Genomic DNA, 16,333 nt, shown 5'->3' with positions numbered 1-16,333 from the left:
TATTGGGGGGTTTGTGGGCCATGTGTTCGGTCTCCGTGGCAGCCACTTAACTCAGCCACCGGCGGGGCGCACACACGTGAGGTCCTGCCTCCACAAACCATCGCTTACGGGCCCTGGAGTCGGAATTCCACACCGATTTCCAGGGACCACAAACGCTAATTCCCCCCGCAAGCCAGTCAAAACTATAGAAACAGGCCCCGGCCGGTGTGCTCAGTGGATAGCGCGTCGGTCAGCCCGTGGACTGAAGGGTCCCGGGTTCAATTCCCTCCGTGGCAGGCTCCATCCCTAGCCCTGGTCGGAGGGGCGTGCGGGAGGCAACCAGTGGGTATCTCTCTCTCTCTCTCTCTCTCTCTCTCTCTCTCTCTCTCTCTCTCTCTCTCCCCTCCCTTCCATTCTCTCTCGAAATCAATGGAAAAATATCCTCGGGTGAGGATTTAAAAAATAAAATAAAAAACCTGTGCCCTGACTGGTGTGGCTCAGTGGACAGCGCATCAGCCTGTGGACTGAATGGTCCCAGGTTCGATTCCGGTCAAGGGCATGTACCTGGGTTGCGGGCTCATCCCCAGTGGGGGGCGTGCAGAGGGCAGCTGATCGGTTTCTCTCTCATCATCGATGTTTCTAACTCGTCCTCTCCTTCCTCTCTGAAATCAATAAAGATACATTTTTTTTAAAGTAAAATAAAAATAAAAACACCTGTAAAAATGGATAAAATCAGGCAGCAGGCCAGATGGGGGACCCCTGTTCTAGGCGGTCCCCAGGCAGTCTCCCCCCATCCCCCCCAAGAACCCTCCTTCCCTCCATCACAGTCTGTGGCTATGGATGTGGCTGGGGCTGGGCTTTCCCTGGCTTCTCCCACTGACCTCCCTCCCATCGTCCGGGTTTTCACACCCACGTGTTGCTTTTAAACCCCGCACAGCGGCCAACACACGCCAGCCGCCAGCCGCCAGCCCAGCCCGTGGTCCCCCAATTCCACCTGTTCCCAACGCCGGTCCTGGGCCCCCCCTGAGATCCCCTGGGACCCAGTCTGCGGACCTCCCTCTGACGCCCGCCCCGGGGCAGGAGTTGGGGGGGCGTGCATTTCCCCCCAGGTTTCCGGGACAGGTCTATGACCCCCCCAGAGCGAGATCTAGATTCTGTACAGCAGAGATCTTCAAACTGGGGGGGCGGGCGTGATCTACAGGGGGACACACAGGAATTCCAGGGAATTCCGCACAGACTGGGGGTCCCTTTCCAGGCCCTTGACTTCCGGGAAAGCGCCCAGGGGTGGGGGACCTCTCCTTCCATTGGTCCTAAATCTGAACTCGGGGGGCAGCAAACACAACGGCTCACGGTGACAGATCTAGGCTGGGTCAGTTTTGGGGTTTTTTTTAAATATATTTTTTTGTTTTTTTACAGAGAGGAAGGGAGGGGGATATAGAGTTAGAAACATGGATGAGAGAGAAACATCGATCAGCTGCCTCCTGCACACCCCCTCCTGGGGATGTGCCAGCCACCCAGGTACGTGCCCTTGACCGGAATCGAACCCGGGACCCTTCAGTCCACAGGCCGACACGCTACCCACTGAGCCACACCGGCCAGGGCGGGGTCAGTTCTTGAAGGGAGCTGATTTTCAGGAGGGAGGACCTCACGGGGTGTCAGCTGACGGGGTCCCGGGAGCAGGGCTCAGTGGTTAGGGCGCCGTGTGACTTGGGCGGGGTGAGGAATGCCAGGCGTTGAGCAACGCCGTTCTAAAAAGGGCTTTGCTGAGGCGGGAGGCGGTGGGTGGGACGGAATCCACCAGGGACCGTGTATGCACGTAGGTACGGCCCTGGAGGCAGACAGTGGGGCGGGGAGGGCCTGGGGGCGGGGGCGGGGATGGGAGGGAAAAAGACATACGCAATACTTTCAACTATGAAGAATAATTTTTTTAAATGGCCTTCCTGGTCCCAAGAGCAATAAACACTAATGTTTTCATTGCTTATTGTTGTTTTAAATTTTATTTTTATTGATTTCAGAGGAGGAGGAGGAGGGAGAGAGGGAAGCATCCATGATGAGAGAGAATCAGGGATCAGCTGCCTCCTGCACGCCTCCGACTGGGGATCAAGCCCGCAACCCGGGCCTGTGCCCTTGACCGTGAATCGAACCCGGGACCCTTCGGTCCGCAGGGCGACGCTCTATCCACTGAGCCACACCGGCCGGGGCGGAAATGGTCTCTTTTTGTCCTTGTTGCACGGAGCAAGGTGAGGGCGGAGATCGGTATAAACAGATGGTCCCTTGGGGTCCAGTTCTGAGGCGCGTGTGGGTGCAGATGGGGTTCAGGAGGAAGAGAAACTGGGTGAGACGCCCGACGCTGGGGGCAGGGCCTGTCTGCGTGCCGGGTGCCGGGTGTTAGTTAAATCACCCGGCCTTACCACCCACCGCCCGTCACGCGAAGTCAGTCTCCTTTCACAGTGCCGGTGTGTGCAGGAAGCTGGAATACATCCTTTGCAGGTCTTTCCATTTAAAGTGAACTTTTAGCCCTGGCCGGTGTGGCTCAGTGGACAGAGCGTCCACAAAACCTGCCTGTGGACTGAAGGGTCCCGGGTTCGATCCCGGTCAAGGGCATGTACTACCTCGTTGGGTGGCAGGCTCCTCCCCGGCCCGGGCCCTGGTCGGGGCGCGTGCAGGAGGCAACCCGTCGATGTCTCTCTCTGTCTCTCCCTCTCACTTCCTCTCTCTCTAAAAATAATGGGAAAATACCCTCGGTTAAAAAGAAATGAATTTTTAGAGAAGTTAAACGTAACGGGGTGCGGGTGGGGGACAGGGGGGCCCGCGGACGACGGGCAGGCCCGGGTTTGTAAACAGGGTTTCGCTGGAACACACCCGCGGTGTGGCCAGGGCAGCTCTGAGTGGCTGTGACGGAGACCACGGGATCCTGCAAAGGCTAAGACGTGTCCTCTCCGTCCTGTTCACGCAAAATTGCTCATCGTTGGGAGTCTATGGATTTGTTTTTAAATATATTTTTATTGATTTCAGAGCGGAAGGGAGAGGGAAGGAGAGAGAGAAACGTCCATGATGAGAGAGAATCCTGGACCGGCTGCCTCCTGCACGCCCCCCACTGGGGATGGAGCCCACAACCCGGGCCTGTGCCCCGACCGGGAATCGAACCCTGACCTCCTGGTTCCTAGGCCGACGCTCAGCCCCTGAGCCATGCCGGCCGGCCGGCAGGCAGCATACAGATTTTTTAAATTAACTTCTTAGTGAGCGTCTCCTACAGAAAAGGACACAGATCATTACACACGCCTTTCCGTGGCCTGCCACCGGCTCGGGGCGCGAGCTTTTCCACGCCGACGTGGGTGCCAACACCGCCTTCCCTGTGGGGCTGGGCGTTAGGTGGCACCATTTTGGGGGCTTTAACTGTAGCCCAGTTTCCTGAAATGCAAATCGGTTCTCAGGGGCCTCCTGGGCCGTGACTGGGTGTCACGGTCGCCACCGCCTAATCCATCTTTTTCTCCCCGCAGAGATGGTTCGCTTCAAGTCCTGGATGCTGCAGGTCGGTGCCAACTTCTTCTTTCTGGGGTTTCGCCTGCCTCGGGGGCTTCCTGTTCCCAGGCCGGGCCCTGCCGGGGGGGGGGGGGGGGGAGGGGAGTTCCAGCCGTGGCCTCCGGTCTTCCCATCCCCGGGGAAGGGGCAGCTGAGTGGCCTCCTTGCAGGGTCCCCAGGAGGGATGTGGGCCGGCAGCCAGCCTCGGGGTTCATTCCCCATTTTGGGTTGTTTTTTTTTAATATATTTTTTATTGATTTCAGAGAGGAAGGGAGAGGGAGAGAGAGAGAGAAACATCCATGATGAGAGAGAATCATGGATCGGCCGCCTCCTGCACACCCCACATTGGGGATCGAGCCCGCAACCCGGGCCTGTGCCCCGAGCGGGAATCGAACCCTGACCCCCTGGTTCATAGGTCGAGGCTCAGCCACGGAGCCCCGCCGGTGGGCACCGTTGCCGTAAACTGGACCAGCACCAGAGGTGGTGCCCACGGCTGACGGCACTGGGCAGGTCCCTGTTCCGGGGCCCCTGGGGTGTGTGTGGGGGGGCGATCGGGTGGCCTCCTGGGCTCCATCCTGGCCGCAGGTCCCTGGGGGCCGGGGGTCACTCTGTAACGCCCCGATGTTGGCATCTGAGATCCAGGATGGCGGTGGGCAGCTGCCCGGGGCCGGGCCTGAGAACGGCTGTCAGCAAAAATGACCTCCATCCGCCGTCCTCGTAGGAAAGGGCGCCGGCTCCTCCGGGAGCCGCATCCGGTTCCGGGACTGAGCCGTCGGTTCCGGGACTGAGCCGTCGGTTCCGGGACTGATCCGTCGGTTCCGGGACTGAGCGCTGCTGTGTTCTGTTTTAGCACCAGAAGGCGTACAGCACGGTCGAGTACCAGCACAGGCTGCAGACCTTCGCCAGCAACCGGAGGAAGATCGAAGCCCACAACGCCAAGAACCGCACGTTTAAAAGTACCTGCGGGGGTGGGGGGGCGGGGGGACGGGCTGGGCTGCAGGTCTGGCTCCCTCTGGGGAGAGGAAACATCGGGTGCTGGGAGGAAACCCATCAGTGACAGCCTCTCCTTCCACTTATTATCTTTTATAAGATTTTTTTTTCTTTTTTTTAAAATCCTCCCCCGAGGGTATGTTCCCATTGATTTCTAGAGAGAGTGGAAGAGAGAAGGAGAGACGGAGAGAAGCATCCATGTGAGAGAGACACATCGATGGGTCGCCTCCTCCTCGCACCCCGACCAGGGCCCGGGCCGGGGAGGAGCCCGCCACCGAGGTCCGTGCCCTTGACCGGAATCGAACCCGGGACCCTTCGGTCCGCAGGCCGACGCTCTATCCACTGAGCCGCACTGGCCGGTGCCCTCCGGGGGATTCTGAGGCCCAGCCAGGCTTGACCTTGGGGCCCTGAACTGACCTTACGCACTGAGTTGACCTTGGGGCCCTGAACTGACCGTGGGGCACTGAGTAGAGAGAGCATGGGGTTTCTTTCATTGTCTGTGTCCTTATTCGTGACGCACGTCTTGGTCTTTGGTTGTAACTGTTCACTTTGGTCTTTGTGGTTTTTTTTTTCTTCTCTCGTTCAGTGGGAATAAACCCGTTCTCAGACATGACCTTCGCGGAATTCAAGCACAAGTACCTGTGGTCAGAGCCTCAGGTGGGTGCCGTGCGTCCTGACCGACCCGGAGTCCTTGCGCTCCGACCTTGGGACTAACCGCACGGCCCCCCCACCCCCCACCTGGCCGCCGCTGTGGGGGGCCCAGGTCCGCGGGGACCCCGAGAGGCCAGCTCCCAGCAGCCCGCCCTCAGACCCACGCTCTCGCCTCAGCGCCGCGGGCCCTGAACTTAGGGCTGCCGGGCAACATGCAGGCACCCGGTTAAAAGTCAGATTTCAGATTAAAAGAATAAAAAGGGTAATATTTTAGCACACGTGCATCCTGAGCCCTGCATGGGGCACACACCGCAGAGCTGGTCTTCTGCCTGAAATCCAGGTTTAGCTGGAGGAACTGTGTCCTTTAAAAAACATATATTTTTATTGATGTCAGAGAGGAAGGGAGAGAGAGAAAACATCCATGATTAGAGAGAATCCTGGATCGGCCGCCTCCTGCACGCCCCCCACCGGGGATGGAGCCGCCACCCGGGCCTGTGCCCTGACCGGGAATCGAACCCTGACCTCCTGGCTCATAGGTCCACGCTCAACCACTGAGCCACCCTGGCCGGGCGGGCGGGCGGGCGGGGATTCCACGTTAAGGACCCGTATTTCCGAGAAAACGGTTGTGTTTGTCGTTCCAGAACTGCTCGGCCACCAAGAGCAACTACCTCCGGGGCCGCGGCCCCTACCCGGTGTCCGTGGACTGGAGGAAGAAAGGCCACTTCGTCTCCCACGTGAAGAACCAGGTGCGCCCGCCCCCCGCCCCCACCCCGTCCCGAGCGCCATCGCTGAGCCCCGCGGGGGACGGGGGACAGGCAGGCAGGGCCTTATCGCCCCTCGCAGCCCCGTGAGGCAAGCACCGTCCTTCCGTTGAGCAAGTGATGAAACAGAGGCCAGAACGGCCCGGGCACAGGCTGGGGGGCAGGGCGGCCACGGGGAGTGGGGCCTGTGAGCGAGGAGGCTGGGCAGCGGCAGGGGCACAGCAGAGGCTGCTGGGATGGAAGGACGGGGCAGGACAGGTGGGTCAGGTGTCCGGGTGGGGGGGGGGTTGTCTAGGAGACAGACAGGCCGGCTGGGCCTGGGCAGCCTGTGGTAGGGTTTGGGGAGTTGTTAGGGGTTTTTTGTTTGTTTGTTTTTCAAATACTAGAGGCCCGGTGCACGACATTGGTGCACTGGGGGGGGGGGCGGGGGTCCCTGCACCCTCTCGCAGTCCAGGACCAGCCGTGAGCCCGGCTTCTGGCTGAGCGGCACTCCCCCTGTGGGCGCACACTGACCGTCAGGGGGCAGCTCCTGGGCTGAACATCTGCCCTCTGGTGGTCAGTGCGCGTCATAGCCACCGGTCGTTTCTTCGGTTGATTTGCATATTAGGGTTTTATTATATAGGATTGATTTTAGAGAAAAAGAGAGATGGAAACATCCATGATGAGAGAGAATCATGGATCAGCTGCCTCCTGCACGCCCCCCACTGGGGATCGAGCCCGCAACCCGGGCCTGTGCCCTGACCGGGAATTGAACCGTGACCTCCTGGTTCATAGGTCGATGCTCTATCCACTGAGCCACACCGACCAGGCATGGGGAGTTGTTAAAGCTGGGACTGTGGGTGGAACACGATGGGAGGTGGAAAGGTGAGAGAGAAGGTTCTAGAAACAGGACTTTGGTGAGTCCTGCTGGGAAGAGGGAGGAGAGCCGGGGCCACGGGGAGGGAGGGGGCCGGCCCTGGCGGGACAGCGGCCAGCAGTGAGCGTGCTCGGGCGCCTCCTCGGTGACGGGGGAGGAGGCGGTGAGGGTCAGAGGGGCTGAGGTGGGTGGGAGCCTGGGTGCCAGGGGCTGCCTCACTTGGGGGCCCAGGCACAGACCCCGCCCCCCTCCAGGGCGGCTGTGGCAGCTGCTGGACCTTCTCCACCACGGGGGCCCTGGAGTCCGCCATCGCCATCAAGACGGGCAAGATGCTCTCGTTGGTAAGCAGCTGGCCAGGGGGTGGGCACAGGCGGGGCCTCCGCACGGCTCCGGGCTTCAGCTGAGGACGCCCAGGCCGCCAGGCTGTCCACAGAGCAGAGCTGGGCATCCCCCGACCCCCAGCAGGAGGGCCCCGCCCCTGAAGGCTGTGCCAACCCCCCTCCCGTGTGGGTACCAGGGCAAGGGGAGGAGGGGAGCAGGCCGCTCCCGGTCCGTGTGCCACCCCGGGACCCGGGACCACACACACCCACGTGCACACCCGCAGCACGGCCCGCCCACCTGTCGCCAGTCGGCCACCCAGCCCCTCCCACTCCTGTCGGCTCTTCAGACACAGGGACGGCCCCTGCCTTCGGGGACTTGTTCTCCGTCTCAGACCCGGAGGCGGGGGGTGTGGCTCAGCTGGCGGCTCAGCGCCTGTGCCAGGGCCCCACCGCGCTCACTGTCGGCGTTCGCTCCCGCAGGCGGAGCAGCAGCTGGTGGACTGCGCCCAGAACTTCAACAACCACGGCTGCCAGGGGTACGTCCCCGCTCCGAGGGGACCTGGGGTGGGCCCAGCCGGTGCCCGGGGTGGGGAGGGAGGGTAGCCTGACATGCCCAGGGTCCCTCGGGCACGGGGTAAGCCCCGACACGCCCCGTGCCCGGAACCAGCGGGTCCCCGCGGGGCGACCGCCCGCCTGCCACCTCTGTGTGTGCCTCTCGCAGGGGCCTCCCCAGCCAGGCCTTCGAGTACATCCGCTACAACAAGGGCATCATGGGCGAGGACGCCTACCCCTACAAGGGCAAGGTAACGCCACGCCTCCCCCACCCGGACTCCCCTCCCCACCCCTCCTCAGCCCAGCCTGCACCCTCTCGCAGTCCAGGAGCCCTTGGGGGATGTCTGACTGACGGCTTAGGCCCGCTCCTCTGCGGAAGGCAACTGGCGGGCCGATCACCACCATGGCCGCCTCCGGTGGCCGCCCTCTGCGTGAGGCGACCAGGGGCCCGATTGGGGGACGGCGAGTGGCCGGCCCCATCCCCGATCGCCCCTCCGCCACCACTGGTCGCCACCGCCCGCCCCCTGATTGCCGTCCCCTCCCTCTGCCCACTGGCACCCGCCTTGGCTGGCCTGGCGCTGCCTGCTCGCCAGCCCCGCCCCCCACTGACCGGTCATTCGGTCGATTTGCATATTAGGCTTTTATTGTATAGGATTGATGTCAGAGAAAAGGGAGAGGGAGAGAGAGAAACATCCATGATGATAGAGAATCTTGGACCGGCTGCCTCCTGCACGCCCCACACTGGGGATGGAGCCTGCAACCCAGGCCTGTGCCCCGACCGGGAATCGAACCCTGACCTCCTGGTTCATAGGTTAATGCTCAACCACCGAGCCACGCTGGCCAGGCCAGGTCCTGCCTCCCGTCACCTGACCTCCTCTCCCTCCACGTGACCTCCCGGGACAGAGACCGGTGCATCCCCCCCTCCATCCCCCTGCCTTGAGCTCCATCTCCCTGTGTCCTGGGGCAGGGTTATGCCCCCCACCCCCTCCCACCTAGCGCCCCCATGGGCCCCCTGGGCGTGGCCAGTGCAGGCCCGTCTCCTGCCGCTGGACTGTGAGCTTCTGCGCCCACCCCAGGCCCGGCCCACGCAGCGTCTGCTCCGTCCGTCCGTGTTGCCAGGCTGCGTGGGGGAGGCCCTCACCTGTGCCCCCCGCCCTTTGCCCTCAACAGGACGGCAAATGCAAGTTCCAGCCCGAGAAGGCCATCGCGTTCGTCAAGGACGTGGCCAACATCACCCTGGTGAGTCCCGCGCCCTCCGTCCCACATGGAGGCCGCCGCCATCGGGCCCGCGGGCACGGCGGGCTCGCGTCCCTTAGATAACGGTGACTGGTCCCAGGAGAGCAGCGGGCAGGACCGCGGGCGGGCAGACGCTCTGACCTGGGTCTGCCCGGGTCTTCACACCCCAGTGTCCTCAATTTTCTTGTCTGTAAAATGGGTTCAGTCATCGCCACCCTGCAGACGGGGTGTGAGCGTGTGTGACGTCGGCGGGCAGGCGGGGGAGGGGGGGCCTGAGAGCGCGAACGTGACCTCACTGAGCGGGAATGCGTCCCTAGGACCAGCCAGGTTCCGCTGCAGTGACGTCGCCCGGCTGAACGCGGAGTTTCAGCCTCTCGTGGGCACGTCCCCAGCTCAGGCAGGGCCAGGCCAGGAGGCGGGCACAGGGGTGCACCCATCACACCCCCGAAGTCTCCCAGCCAGGCCTCACCCCACGTGGGTGGGGGGCTGCCGGCAGGGTGAGCGGCCCCCGGTGACCCCGGGGTGGGGGGATGCGTGTGAAGGCTGAGAGCACGTCTCCATGGGTGTGTAGGCGTGACGTGTGCACACGGGAGCGCCGGGCTGAGCACACGCGTGCCCACAGACGTGTGGTGCTCCTAGTAGCAGCCGCGACCAGGTGGGCAGGATCCGTCCAGGCGCTGTGCCCAGCACTCACCACGCATCACCTCCGAGGACACGGCCCTGGGAGACAGGGTCACCGTCACCTGCACCTCACGGAGCAGGAGCTGGCTCAGCGGGCGGGGTCACCTGTCCCCGGCCACAGGGGCAGCCGTTGTGAGCCGAGCTCACGCCATCCCAGGCCCCACGCCCTGTAGCAGGGATGTCTGTGAATTTCTCTCCCCAACATAGCCGGGCGGCTCAGGGCGTTTATATCCTGCTCGGAGGGGAATCGGGGCTCCGTGGAACCCCTCTGCCTGGTTCCCAGGGGAGCCCTGTCCGTGGCCTGCGGGCCCCGAGGCGCCGGCCAGCGCTGGCGTCCAGCCCTCGCTGGCAGGGCGGCGGGAATGCGGGCAGGAATGCGGACACTCGCTCCTGCTGGGCCTGCCTTCCCGGCCTCCATCTGCCCTGACCTGTCCGGATCTCAGCCCGGCCCCTGGGAGGCAGGTCTGGCCCCAGCTCGGCTGACCCCCACCCTCAAGTCCACTCCCCGAGCGCCCAGCCAGGGGCCGGCTCCTTAGCTCGGCCCAGCGTCCGGGTTCCCAGCGTCCGGGACCCACCCCGGGGCGCCGATGACATGCCGGGGCTGAGGCCTGGGCCCGGGGACTTTCGGCAAACTCCCCCGGGGGTTTTGGCGGCTGCTGGCCCACAGCCCAGACCCAAAGCCTCCCACTTCCTCCCGCGGCCTCCCCGGCCGAAGGGGACACGTCCTGTGGGCACTGGGCCTGGCTGGGTCTCCTTGTCCACCCCCCCTTCCCCCCACCAGGTCCTACCATCTCATGGCTCCTAACCCGGGGTCCCCCATGAAAGCTCCCAACCTGGCTTTGCAGGGGTGGGGGGTGCAGGGACAGCGTGTTGGGGTGGGGGGGGTCACCATCCGTGGCTCATGAGGGCCCAGCGAGCCTTCAGGAGTGACTGGGTGCAGGTTCCCCAGGAACCAAGCAGGGGGGAGAGAGGGGGCCAGGCCGACCCATCCAGGCAAGGCTGGGAGGTCAGGGGGCCAGGGCTGGGGAGGAGGGACCTGGGAGCCAGACAGAAAACCCAGTGCGACCTGGCCCTTCCGGCATTGAGAGAGTGGGGGCCCCACACTCGCCCCACATCTGCTGGGAGGGGCGGCTGGCGGCCCTTGGCGGCTGCGTTTTGGCTGAAACAAGGGTGGGGAACGTCGGGCCCGCGGGCCGCAGGGGGCCCGCACCACCACCCGGTCTGGCCCCGCCCAGGCTGCGGGCGAGTCCGTGAAATGCTTGACCCAGGGGAGCAGGCTCATGTTCAGGCGGGTAGTTCTCAATGGCCCTCCAGGGATGCGGCAAATGTCCCGACCTCTCCCCCCTCGGGGTCATCTGCACGACCCGGGCCTGCCCCACCGACCCACCGTGGGGTGAGGAGCCGCAGCTTGGAGTGGGGCGGGGAGGGGACCCCTGTCCACCTGTCCGTCCGCCCCCAGAATGACGAGGAGGCCATGGTGGAGGCGGTGGCCCTGTACAACCCCGTGAGCTTTGCCTTCGAGGTGACCAGCGACTTCATGCAGTACCGGAAGGGCATCTACTCCAGGTGAGACCGCCCTCCTCTGGCTCCGCCCTCAGCCCACCGCCCCCTGCACCGTCCAGACGCAGGGGTGGGTGGGGGGGGGGTCTGGCCCAGGCCCAGCGGTGCCAGGAACACAGTTACACGTCAGCTGAACTAACACAGGGCCCCACAGCCTGTCCTGGAACGTCTTGCCATGTCTCTTGTTTTTTTAATTGATGTCAGAGAGGAAGGGAGAGGGAGAGAGGGAGAGGAACAGCCATGATGAGGGAGGATCAGGGACCGGCTGCCTCCTGCACGCCCCCCACTGGGGATGGAGCCCGCCACCCAGGCCTGTGCCCTGACCGGGAATCGAACTCGGGACCCTGTGGTCCGCAGGCTGACGCTCTATCCACTGACCCACACCGGCCCTTTCTTGATGGAAACTAGTTCACTGTGGTCATGGGAAGCCTGTTGTTGGCTTGAAAATAAGCACCAGGGCGGCCAAGCCCTTGCACAGCGAGCCCTTCTGTCCTCTCCCCACAGAAGGGTCATTGCAGTGCCAGACGGGGTGAGGGCGGGGCCAGGCAGGGTGAGGGCGGGGCCAGGCGGGGTGAGGGCGGGGCCAGGCAGGGTGAGGGCGGGGCCGGGCAGGGTGAGGGCGGGGCCGGGCGGGGTGAGGGCGGGGGCCGGGCGGGGTCAGGGTAGTGCCAGGTGGGGTGAGGGCGGGGCCAGGCGGGGTCAGGGTAGTGCCAGGTGGGGTGAGGGCGGGGCCGGGCAGGGTGAGGGCGGGGCCGGGCAGGGTGAGGGCGGGGCCAGGCAGGGTGAGGGCGGGGCCGGGCAGGGTGAGGGCGGGGCCGGGCAGGGTGAGGGCGGGGCCTGGCGGGGTAAGGGCGGGGCGTGGGCGGGGCCGGGCGGGGTGGGGGCGGGGCCAGCACCTTGCGGCTCCCTTGCGCGGTGACGGCCCTTTGCGTGAGCACAGCTGAGAGCGGGGTCTCTGGCCCGGCGAGTGGAGGAGCCGATGCCACCAGGGCCCCCCCTTCTGGGAGCACCGCGCGCCGCTGACGTGGAGCGTGTCCCTCCCGCTTCCGTGTCCCCCCAGCACTTCCTGCCACCAGACCCCGGACAAGGTGAACCACGCGGTGCTGGCCGTGGGGTACGGAGAGGAGAACGGGACGCCCTACTGGATCGTCAAGAACTCCTGGGGGCCCCAGTGGGGGATGAACGGGTAGGCGGCCCGGTCCCTGCGCTGGGGGAGGGGGGCAGGGGCGGGCCTGCTCAGGTGGGGGAGCCCTGGGGGGCGGGTAGGGGCTGGGGGTGAGGAGACCTCCACGCCTAGGCCCCTCTAGCAGCCCCTCCCCCGTCCCGGTCCCGGTCCCGGTCCTGGGCCCAGATCTGAACAGTTCCGTCCAGGCAGCCAGGCTGTCCCTGACGGTGGGCTGGCAGCCCCTCCTTGTGGGAGAAAAGGGCTAGAACCAGGTTTTTATTGCTATTAGAGCGAGGGGGAGGGGAGAAGGGGAGGGGAGAGGGGGAGAGGGAGAGAGAGAAACATCAGTGATGAGAATCATGGACCGGCCGCCTCCTGCGCGCCCCCGACTGGGGATCGAGCCCGCAACCCAGGCCTGCGCCCCGACCAGGGATCGAACCCCGACCTCCTGGTTCATGGGTCGACGCTCAACCACTGAGCCACGCCGGCCAGGCCCTTGTCCGTGTCCTCACTTTGGGGGGGACCTTGTGGTAATGAAATAACTACAAGAGGGGGGGCCAGGGAGGGGTCCCCAGGGGCCCACAGGGAATTCTGGGGGAAGTGAGAGAAGGGGGAGCTCACAAGTCAGGCCAGTGATTTCCTGGAGGTAAACAAGCCCAAGGCCACCGTTTTAGCCTCAACTCGGGGCTGATGGTGGAGCCAGGTCTCGGGGAGCAGCAGACACCCCGCCAGGCCTCACCCGCCCTCCCCTCGCAGGTACTTCCTCATCGAGCGCGGGAAGAACATGTGCGGGCTGGCCGCCTGCGCCTCCTACCCCATCCCGCAGGTGTGACCGGCCGCAGCCGGACCGCTGGCCAGACGGGGACGCCGGGGGGCCGGGCACTGGCCGCTGGGGGCTGTCCTGCCCGAGGACGCGGGGAGCCCCCAGGCCTCGCTCTGCGGCGTCCTCACCCCCAGGGAGGAGGAGGAGAGGGAGTTCCAGCCACCAGCCCACCACCTCCAACCAAAGCCGACCACCAGCCGTGCCTTAGGCCTGGATGTAAGGGCTCCAAGGATATTCTTCTCTATTCTGTTCTTTCTTTCCGAGGCCGCGTGTGCCCCGCAGGCAGCGCTGGGCCCTCCTGTGGCCTTTACCGAATAAACACTCAGCGAGCACCTCCGGCCAGGCCTGCCTGTGTGCGCTGCAGCCGCGGGCCAAGGGGACCCGACGGCCGGCCCTGGGGGCACCGGCCTCCGCGGGGGAGGGGAGGGAGGGGGAGGGGCTGCCCGGGGTCTGGCTGGGCGACAGTGGGGCAGTGGGTGCTCGTGTCGGGTCTGCCAGGTGGGGCCCAGAGGGGAGAGCATTTCATGACACACGTGCCCGGGGCCGCTCGTCCCCCCTCCCACCTCCTCCCTGTGCAGACACTGTCTTCGGTCCTGGGGTGACGGGAGAAAGCCCAGCCCGCCAGCGGGGACCCGGCCCCCCACAGCAAACCCTCCAGTTTGTTTAGTTTATTCCACAAACCCGACAACGGACCCAAAGCCGTTGGACAGCGAGCCTGCGTGTGCACCGCGTGCAGGTGCCCCGACCGGGGGCCCGGGCGTGTTTCTGAGTCACAGACGCTTGTTAAACCTGAGCGCCTCCCTTACTCCGGGCTCCCCTCACATAACCACACCCCAGGTTCTCTAGCCCCCCCCCCCCCCCCCCCGTCCTCTAGCCCCCACCCCCACCCCAGGTCCTCTAACGGCAACGCCCGGCTGGTCCACACGCTGAGCTGAATGGGGTTCGGCCGACGTCCACCCGCGGGCAGCGAGTCCAGGGAACGTGTTTTCAGCCCTTAACGAACGTCACGCTTTCAGTGGCTGTTTCAGGATCCTCGGTTTCCCACGGGTCTGGGTGGGCGGCTGTGTCACAGGGACTGGCTTGGGGGGACCGTGGGGGTGGGGACTGGGCAGACGGGGGATCCTCCTGGACGCGCTGGCTGCCAAGCCCCAGGCTGCTGTGCCCGCACGGAGGGGAGGAGGTGGTAAGGCGGCAGGAATTCCCGCTACAGCCCCCGGGGGCGAGCTCGGGACCCAGAGTCTGTGGCAGTCACGCCGCCCACGTCAGCGCCTCCCACAGACCGTCCCCCCCAGTGTCATCCCGTCACCGGCCAGGCGCCACCTTGTCCCACACGGCTCCCCGACGAAGCAGACACTGTGTGACCCCCCCCTCCCCCCCCCCCGTTTTCAGAGGAGGAACCTGAGGCACAGACTGTGGCCCAGCAACATGCCCGCCCACAGCACCGGCACAGAGTCGGGGTTCGCTCGAGTTGGCTCGCAGCCCCTCCCCTCTGCTGCCTCCAATGAGGCCCAGAACCCTGACTTTGAACATAATTTGAAGCAGCTCACATGGCTCCCGGGGAACGGGCCCCCAGAAGCCCAGGGGGGCCGAGCCCACCAGCGGGAACCCAACCCCCAGTCAAGGTTAAGATTAGGTACTTGCCTTATATAATTCTGGGTATGTACTTTTTTAATTTTTGTTTTAATTAAGAGAGGAAGGGAGAGCCCTGACCGGTGTGGCTCAGTGGATAGTGAAAGGTCAGAGCAGAGCTGATGGCTGTGTCCTTAACCCCTCTTCCAAGAAAAAGCCGCAGATGTATCAGTCACTCAGCCTGCCCTTATCTCGGCCAATGGGAAAGCGGGGGAACCTAGCCCAAGGCCAAAAGTATGCTGGCCACCCCCCGTCTTTGTGTAACCAGACCCTAGCTGCACCCTGCCCGAACCCCGACCCCAAGCCCTATAAATTCTTTGTTCTCTGGGGATTCGGGGCTCTCTCTTGCACCCAGTAACGGAGGCAAGGGGGGGACCAAGCGAGCTTGTGTAAGAGACCCTCTGCGTTTGCATCGGACTGGCTCCCTGACGTGGTTTTTTGGGGATCTTGAAATCTGGGCATAACAGATAGAGCGCTGGCCTGCGGACTGAAGGGTCCCGGGTTCGATTCCGGTCAGGGGCATGTGTCTGGGTTGCGGGCACATCCCCAGTGTGGGGTGTGCAGGAGGCAGCTGATCGATGTTTCTCTCTCATCCATGTTTCTAACTCTCCCTCTCCCTTCCTCTCTGTAAAAAATCAATGAAATATATTTTTTTTAAAAAAAGAGGGATGGAGAGGGAGAGAGTGAAAGAGAGAAACATCCATGATGAGAGAGAATCACGGATCAGCCGCCTCCTGCACGCCCCCCACTGGGGATGGAGCCCACAACCCGGGCCTGTGCCCTGACCGGGAATCGAACTGGGACCTCCTGGTTCACAGGTCGGCGCTCAGCCACTGAGCCACACCGGTCAGGGCTGTTTTTAAATATTTTAATGTCAAGTGAGAGAAGGTGGGTCTGGGGGAGCCACCCTTTGCCCAGCCCCGTGGCCGTGGGAATGGAAACCCAGCAGCTTGCTCCGGGCGAACGGGGCACTGGCCCGGCTGCGTGCGGCTCAGCAGAGCGCCCCTCTCCCAGACACATGGTGTGGGGTGACGGGTGCCCAGGCCCCCAGAGGGTGTCGGCAGGGCCAGCCCTGGGGGCGCAGGCTGTTGGCGGGAAAGGCCTGCAGGGGATTGCCCAGGGGAGGAGACCGGAGCTGAAGGCCCAGGGGGCAGGGGCCCCCAGGGGGCAGGTGGCTGCAGCCCCGGGGGACGTCCTGCTCTGATGAGCGTGTGACCCTGAGCAGTTTAGGGCGCCACATGGGGGGCCCTGCCGCCCTGTGCAGGCCCCCAGGGTGGGGAGACCCTCACAACAGGGACAGCTGTGGCCCCCACGACACCCAGCGTGCACACCTGTCGGGCTGCCATGTGGCTGTGGAGGGGGGAGTGGCCCCCAAATTCCCAGACAACCGGGGGTGGGGGAGGGAGGAACGAGACTCCCTGCTTATCCGTCACCTGGGAAGCTGGAGGGAAGGCGCGTGGCCCGAGTGGGTGACACGGATCATGTCGGGGCCCTGAGCCCAGGCCCGCCCTCCACCCGGCTCTGGGGTCTCCGCTTTGGGGTCCGCGATGTGAGGCCCGCAGGGCGGTCGGAGCACGTGCCCGAGCTCAGGTCAGGGACGAACCAAAC

The 16,333-nt window shown here is 64.4% G+C and overlaps 1 protein-coding gene across 2 annotated transcripts in view; it reads left to right on the top strand.

Moving 5' to 3' along the window:
• Positions 1 to 13,437, top strand: part of CTSH (cathepsin H) — a 14,393-nt gene extending 956 nt beyond the window's left edge. For both annotated transcript variants that reach the window (XM_081114913.1, XM_081114914.1), the window contains exons 2-12: positions 3,480 to 3,511; positions 4,352 to 4,457; positions 5,078 to 5,148; positions 5,784 to 5,888; positions 7,014 to 7,100; positions 7,560 to 7,615; positions 7,801 to 7,882; positions 8,802 to 8,870; positions 11,008 to 11,114; positions 12,169 to 12,294; positions 13,030 to 13,437. In XM_081114913.1, the coding sequence (XP_080971039.1) occupies positions 3,480 to 3,511; positions 4,352 to 4,457; positions 5,078 to 5,148; positions 5,784 to 5,888; positions 7,014 to 7,100; positions 7,560 to 7,615; positions 7,801 to 7,882; positions 8,802 to 8,870; positions 11,008 to 11,114; positions 12,169 to 12,294; positions 13,030 to 13,105 (917 nt within the window). In that variant the 3' untranslated portion in view covers positions 13,106 to 13,437. The remainder of the gene's footprint in view (positions 1 to 3,479; positions 3,512 to 4,351; positions 4,458 to 5,077; positions 5,149 to 5,783; positions 5,889 to 7,013; positions 7,101 to 7,559; positions 7,616 to 7,800; positions 7,883 to 8,801; positions 8,871 to 11,007; positions 11,115 to 12,168; positions 12,295 to 13,029) is intronic.
• The last annotated feature ends 2,896 nt before the right edge of the window (positions 13,438 to 16,333 follow it).

This window comes from Myotis nattereri, assembly GCF_964212035.1.
Source record: "Myotis nattereri genome assembly, chromosome: 21".
Lineage (NCBI taxonomy): Eukaryota > Metazoa > Chordata > Mammalia > Chiroptera > Vespertilionidae > Myotis > Myotis nattereri.
The sequence above is the reverse complement of the archived record's forward strand: the minus strand, read 5'-3'. Positions and strand labels throughout refer to the sequence as shown.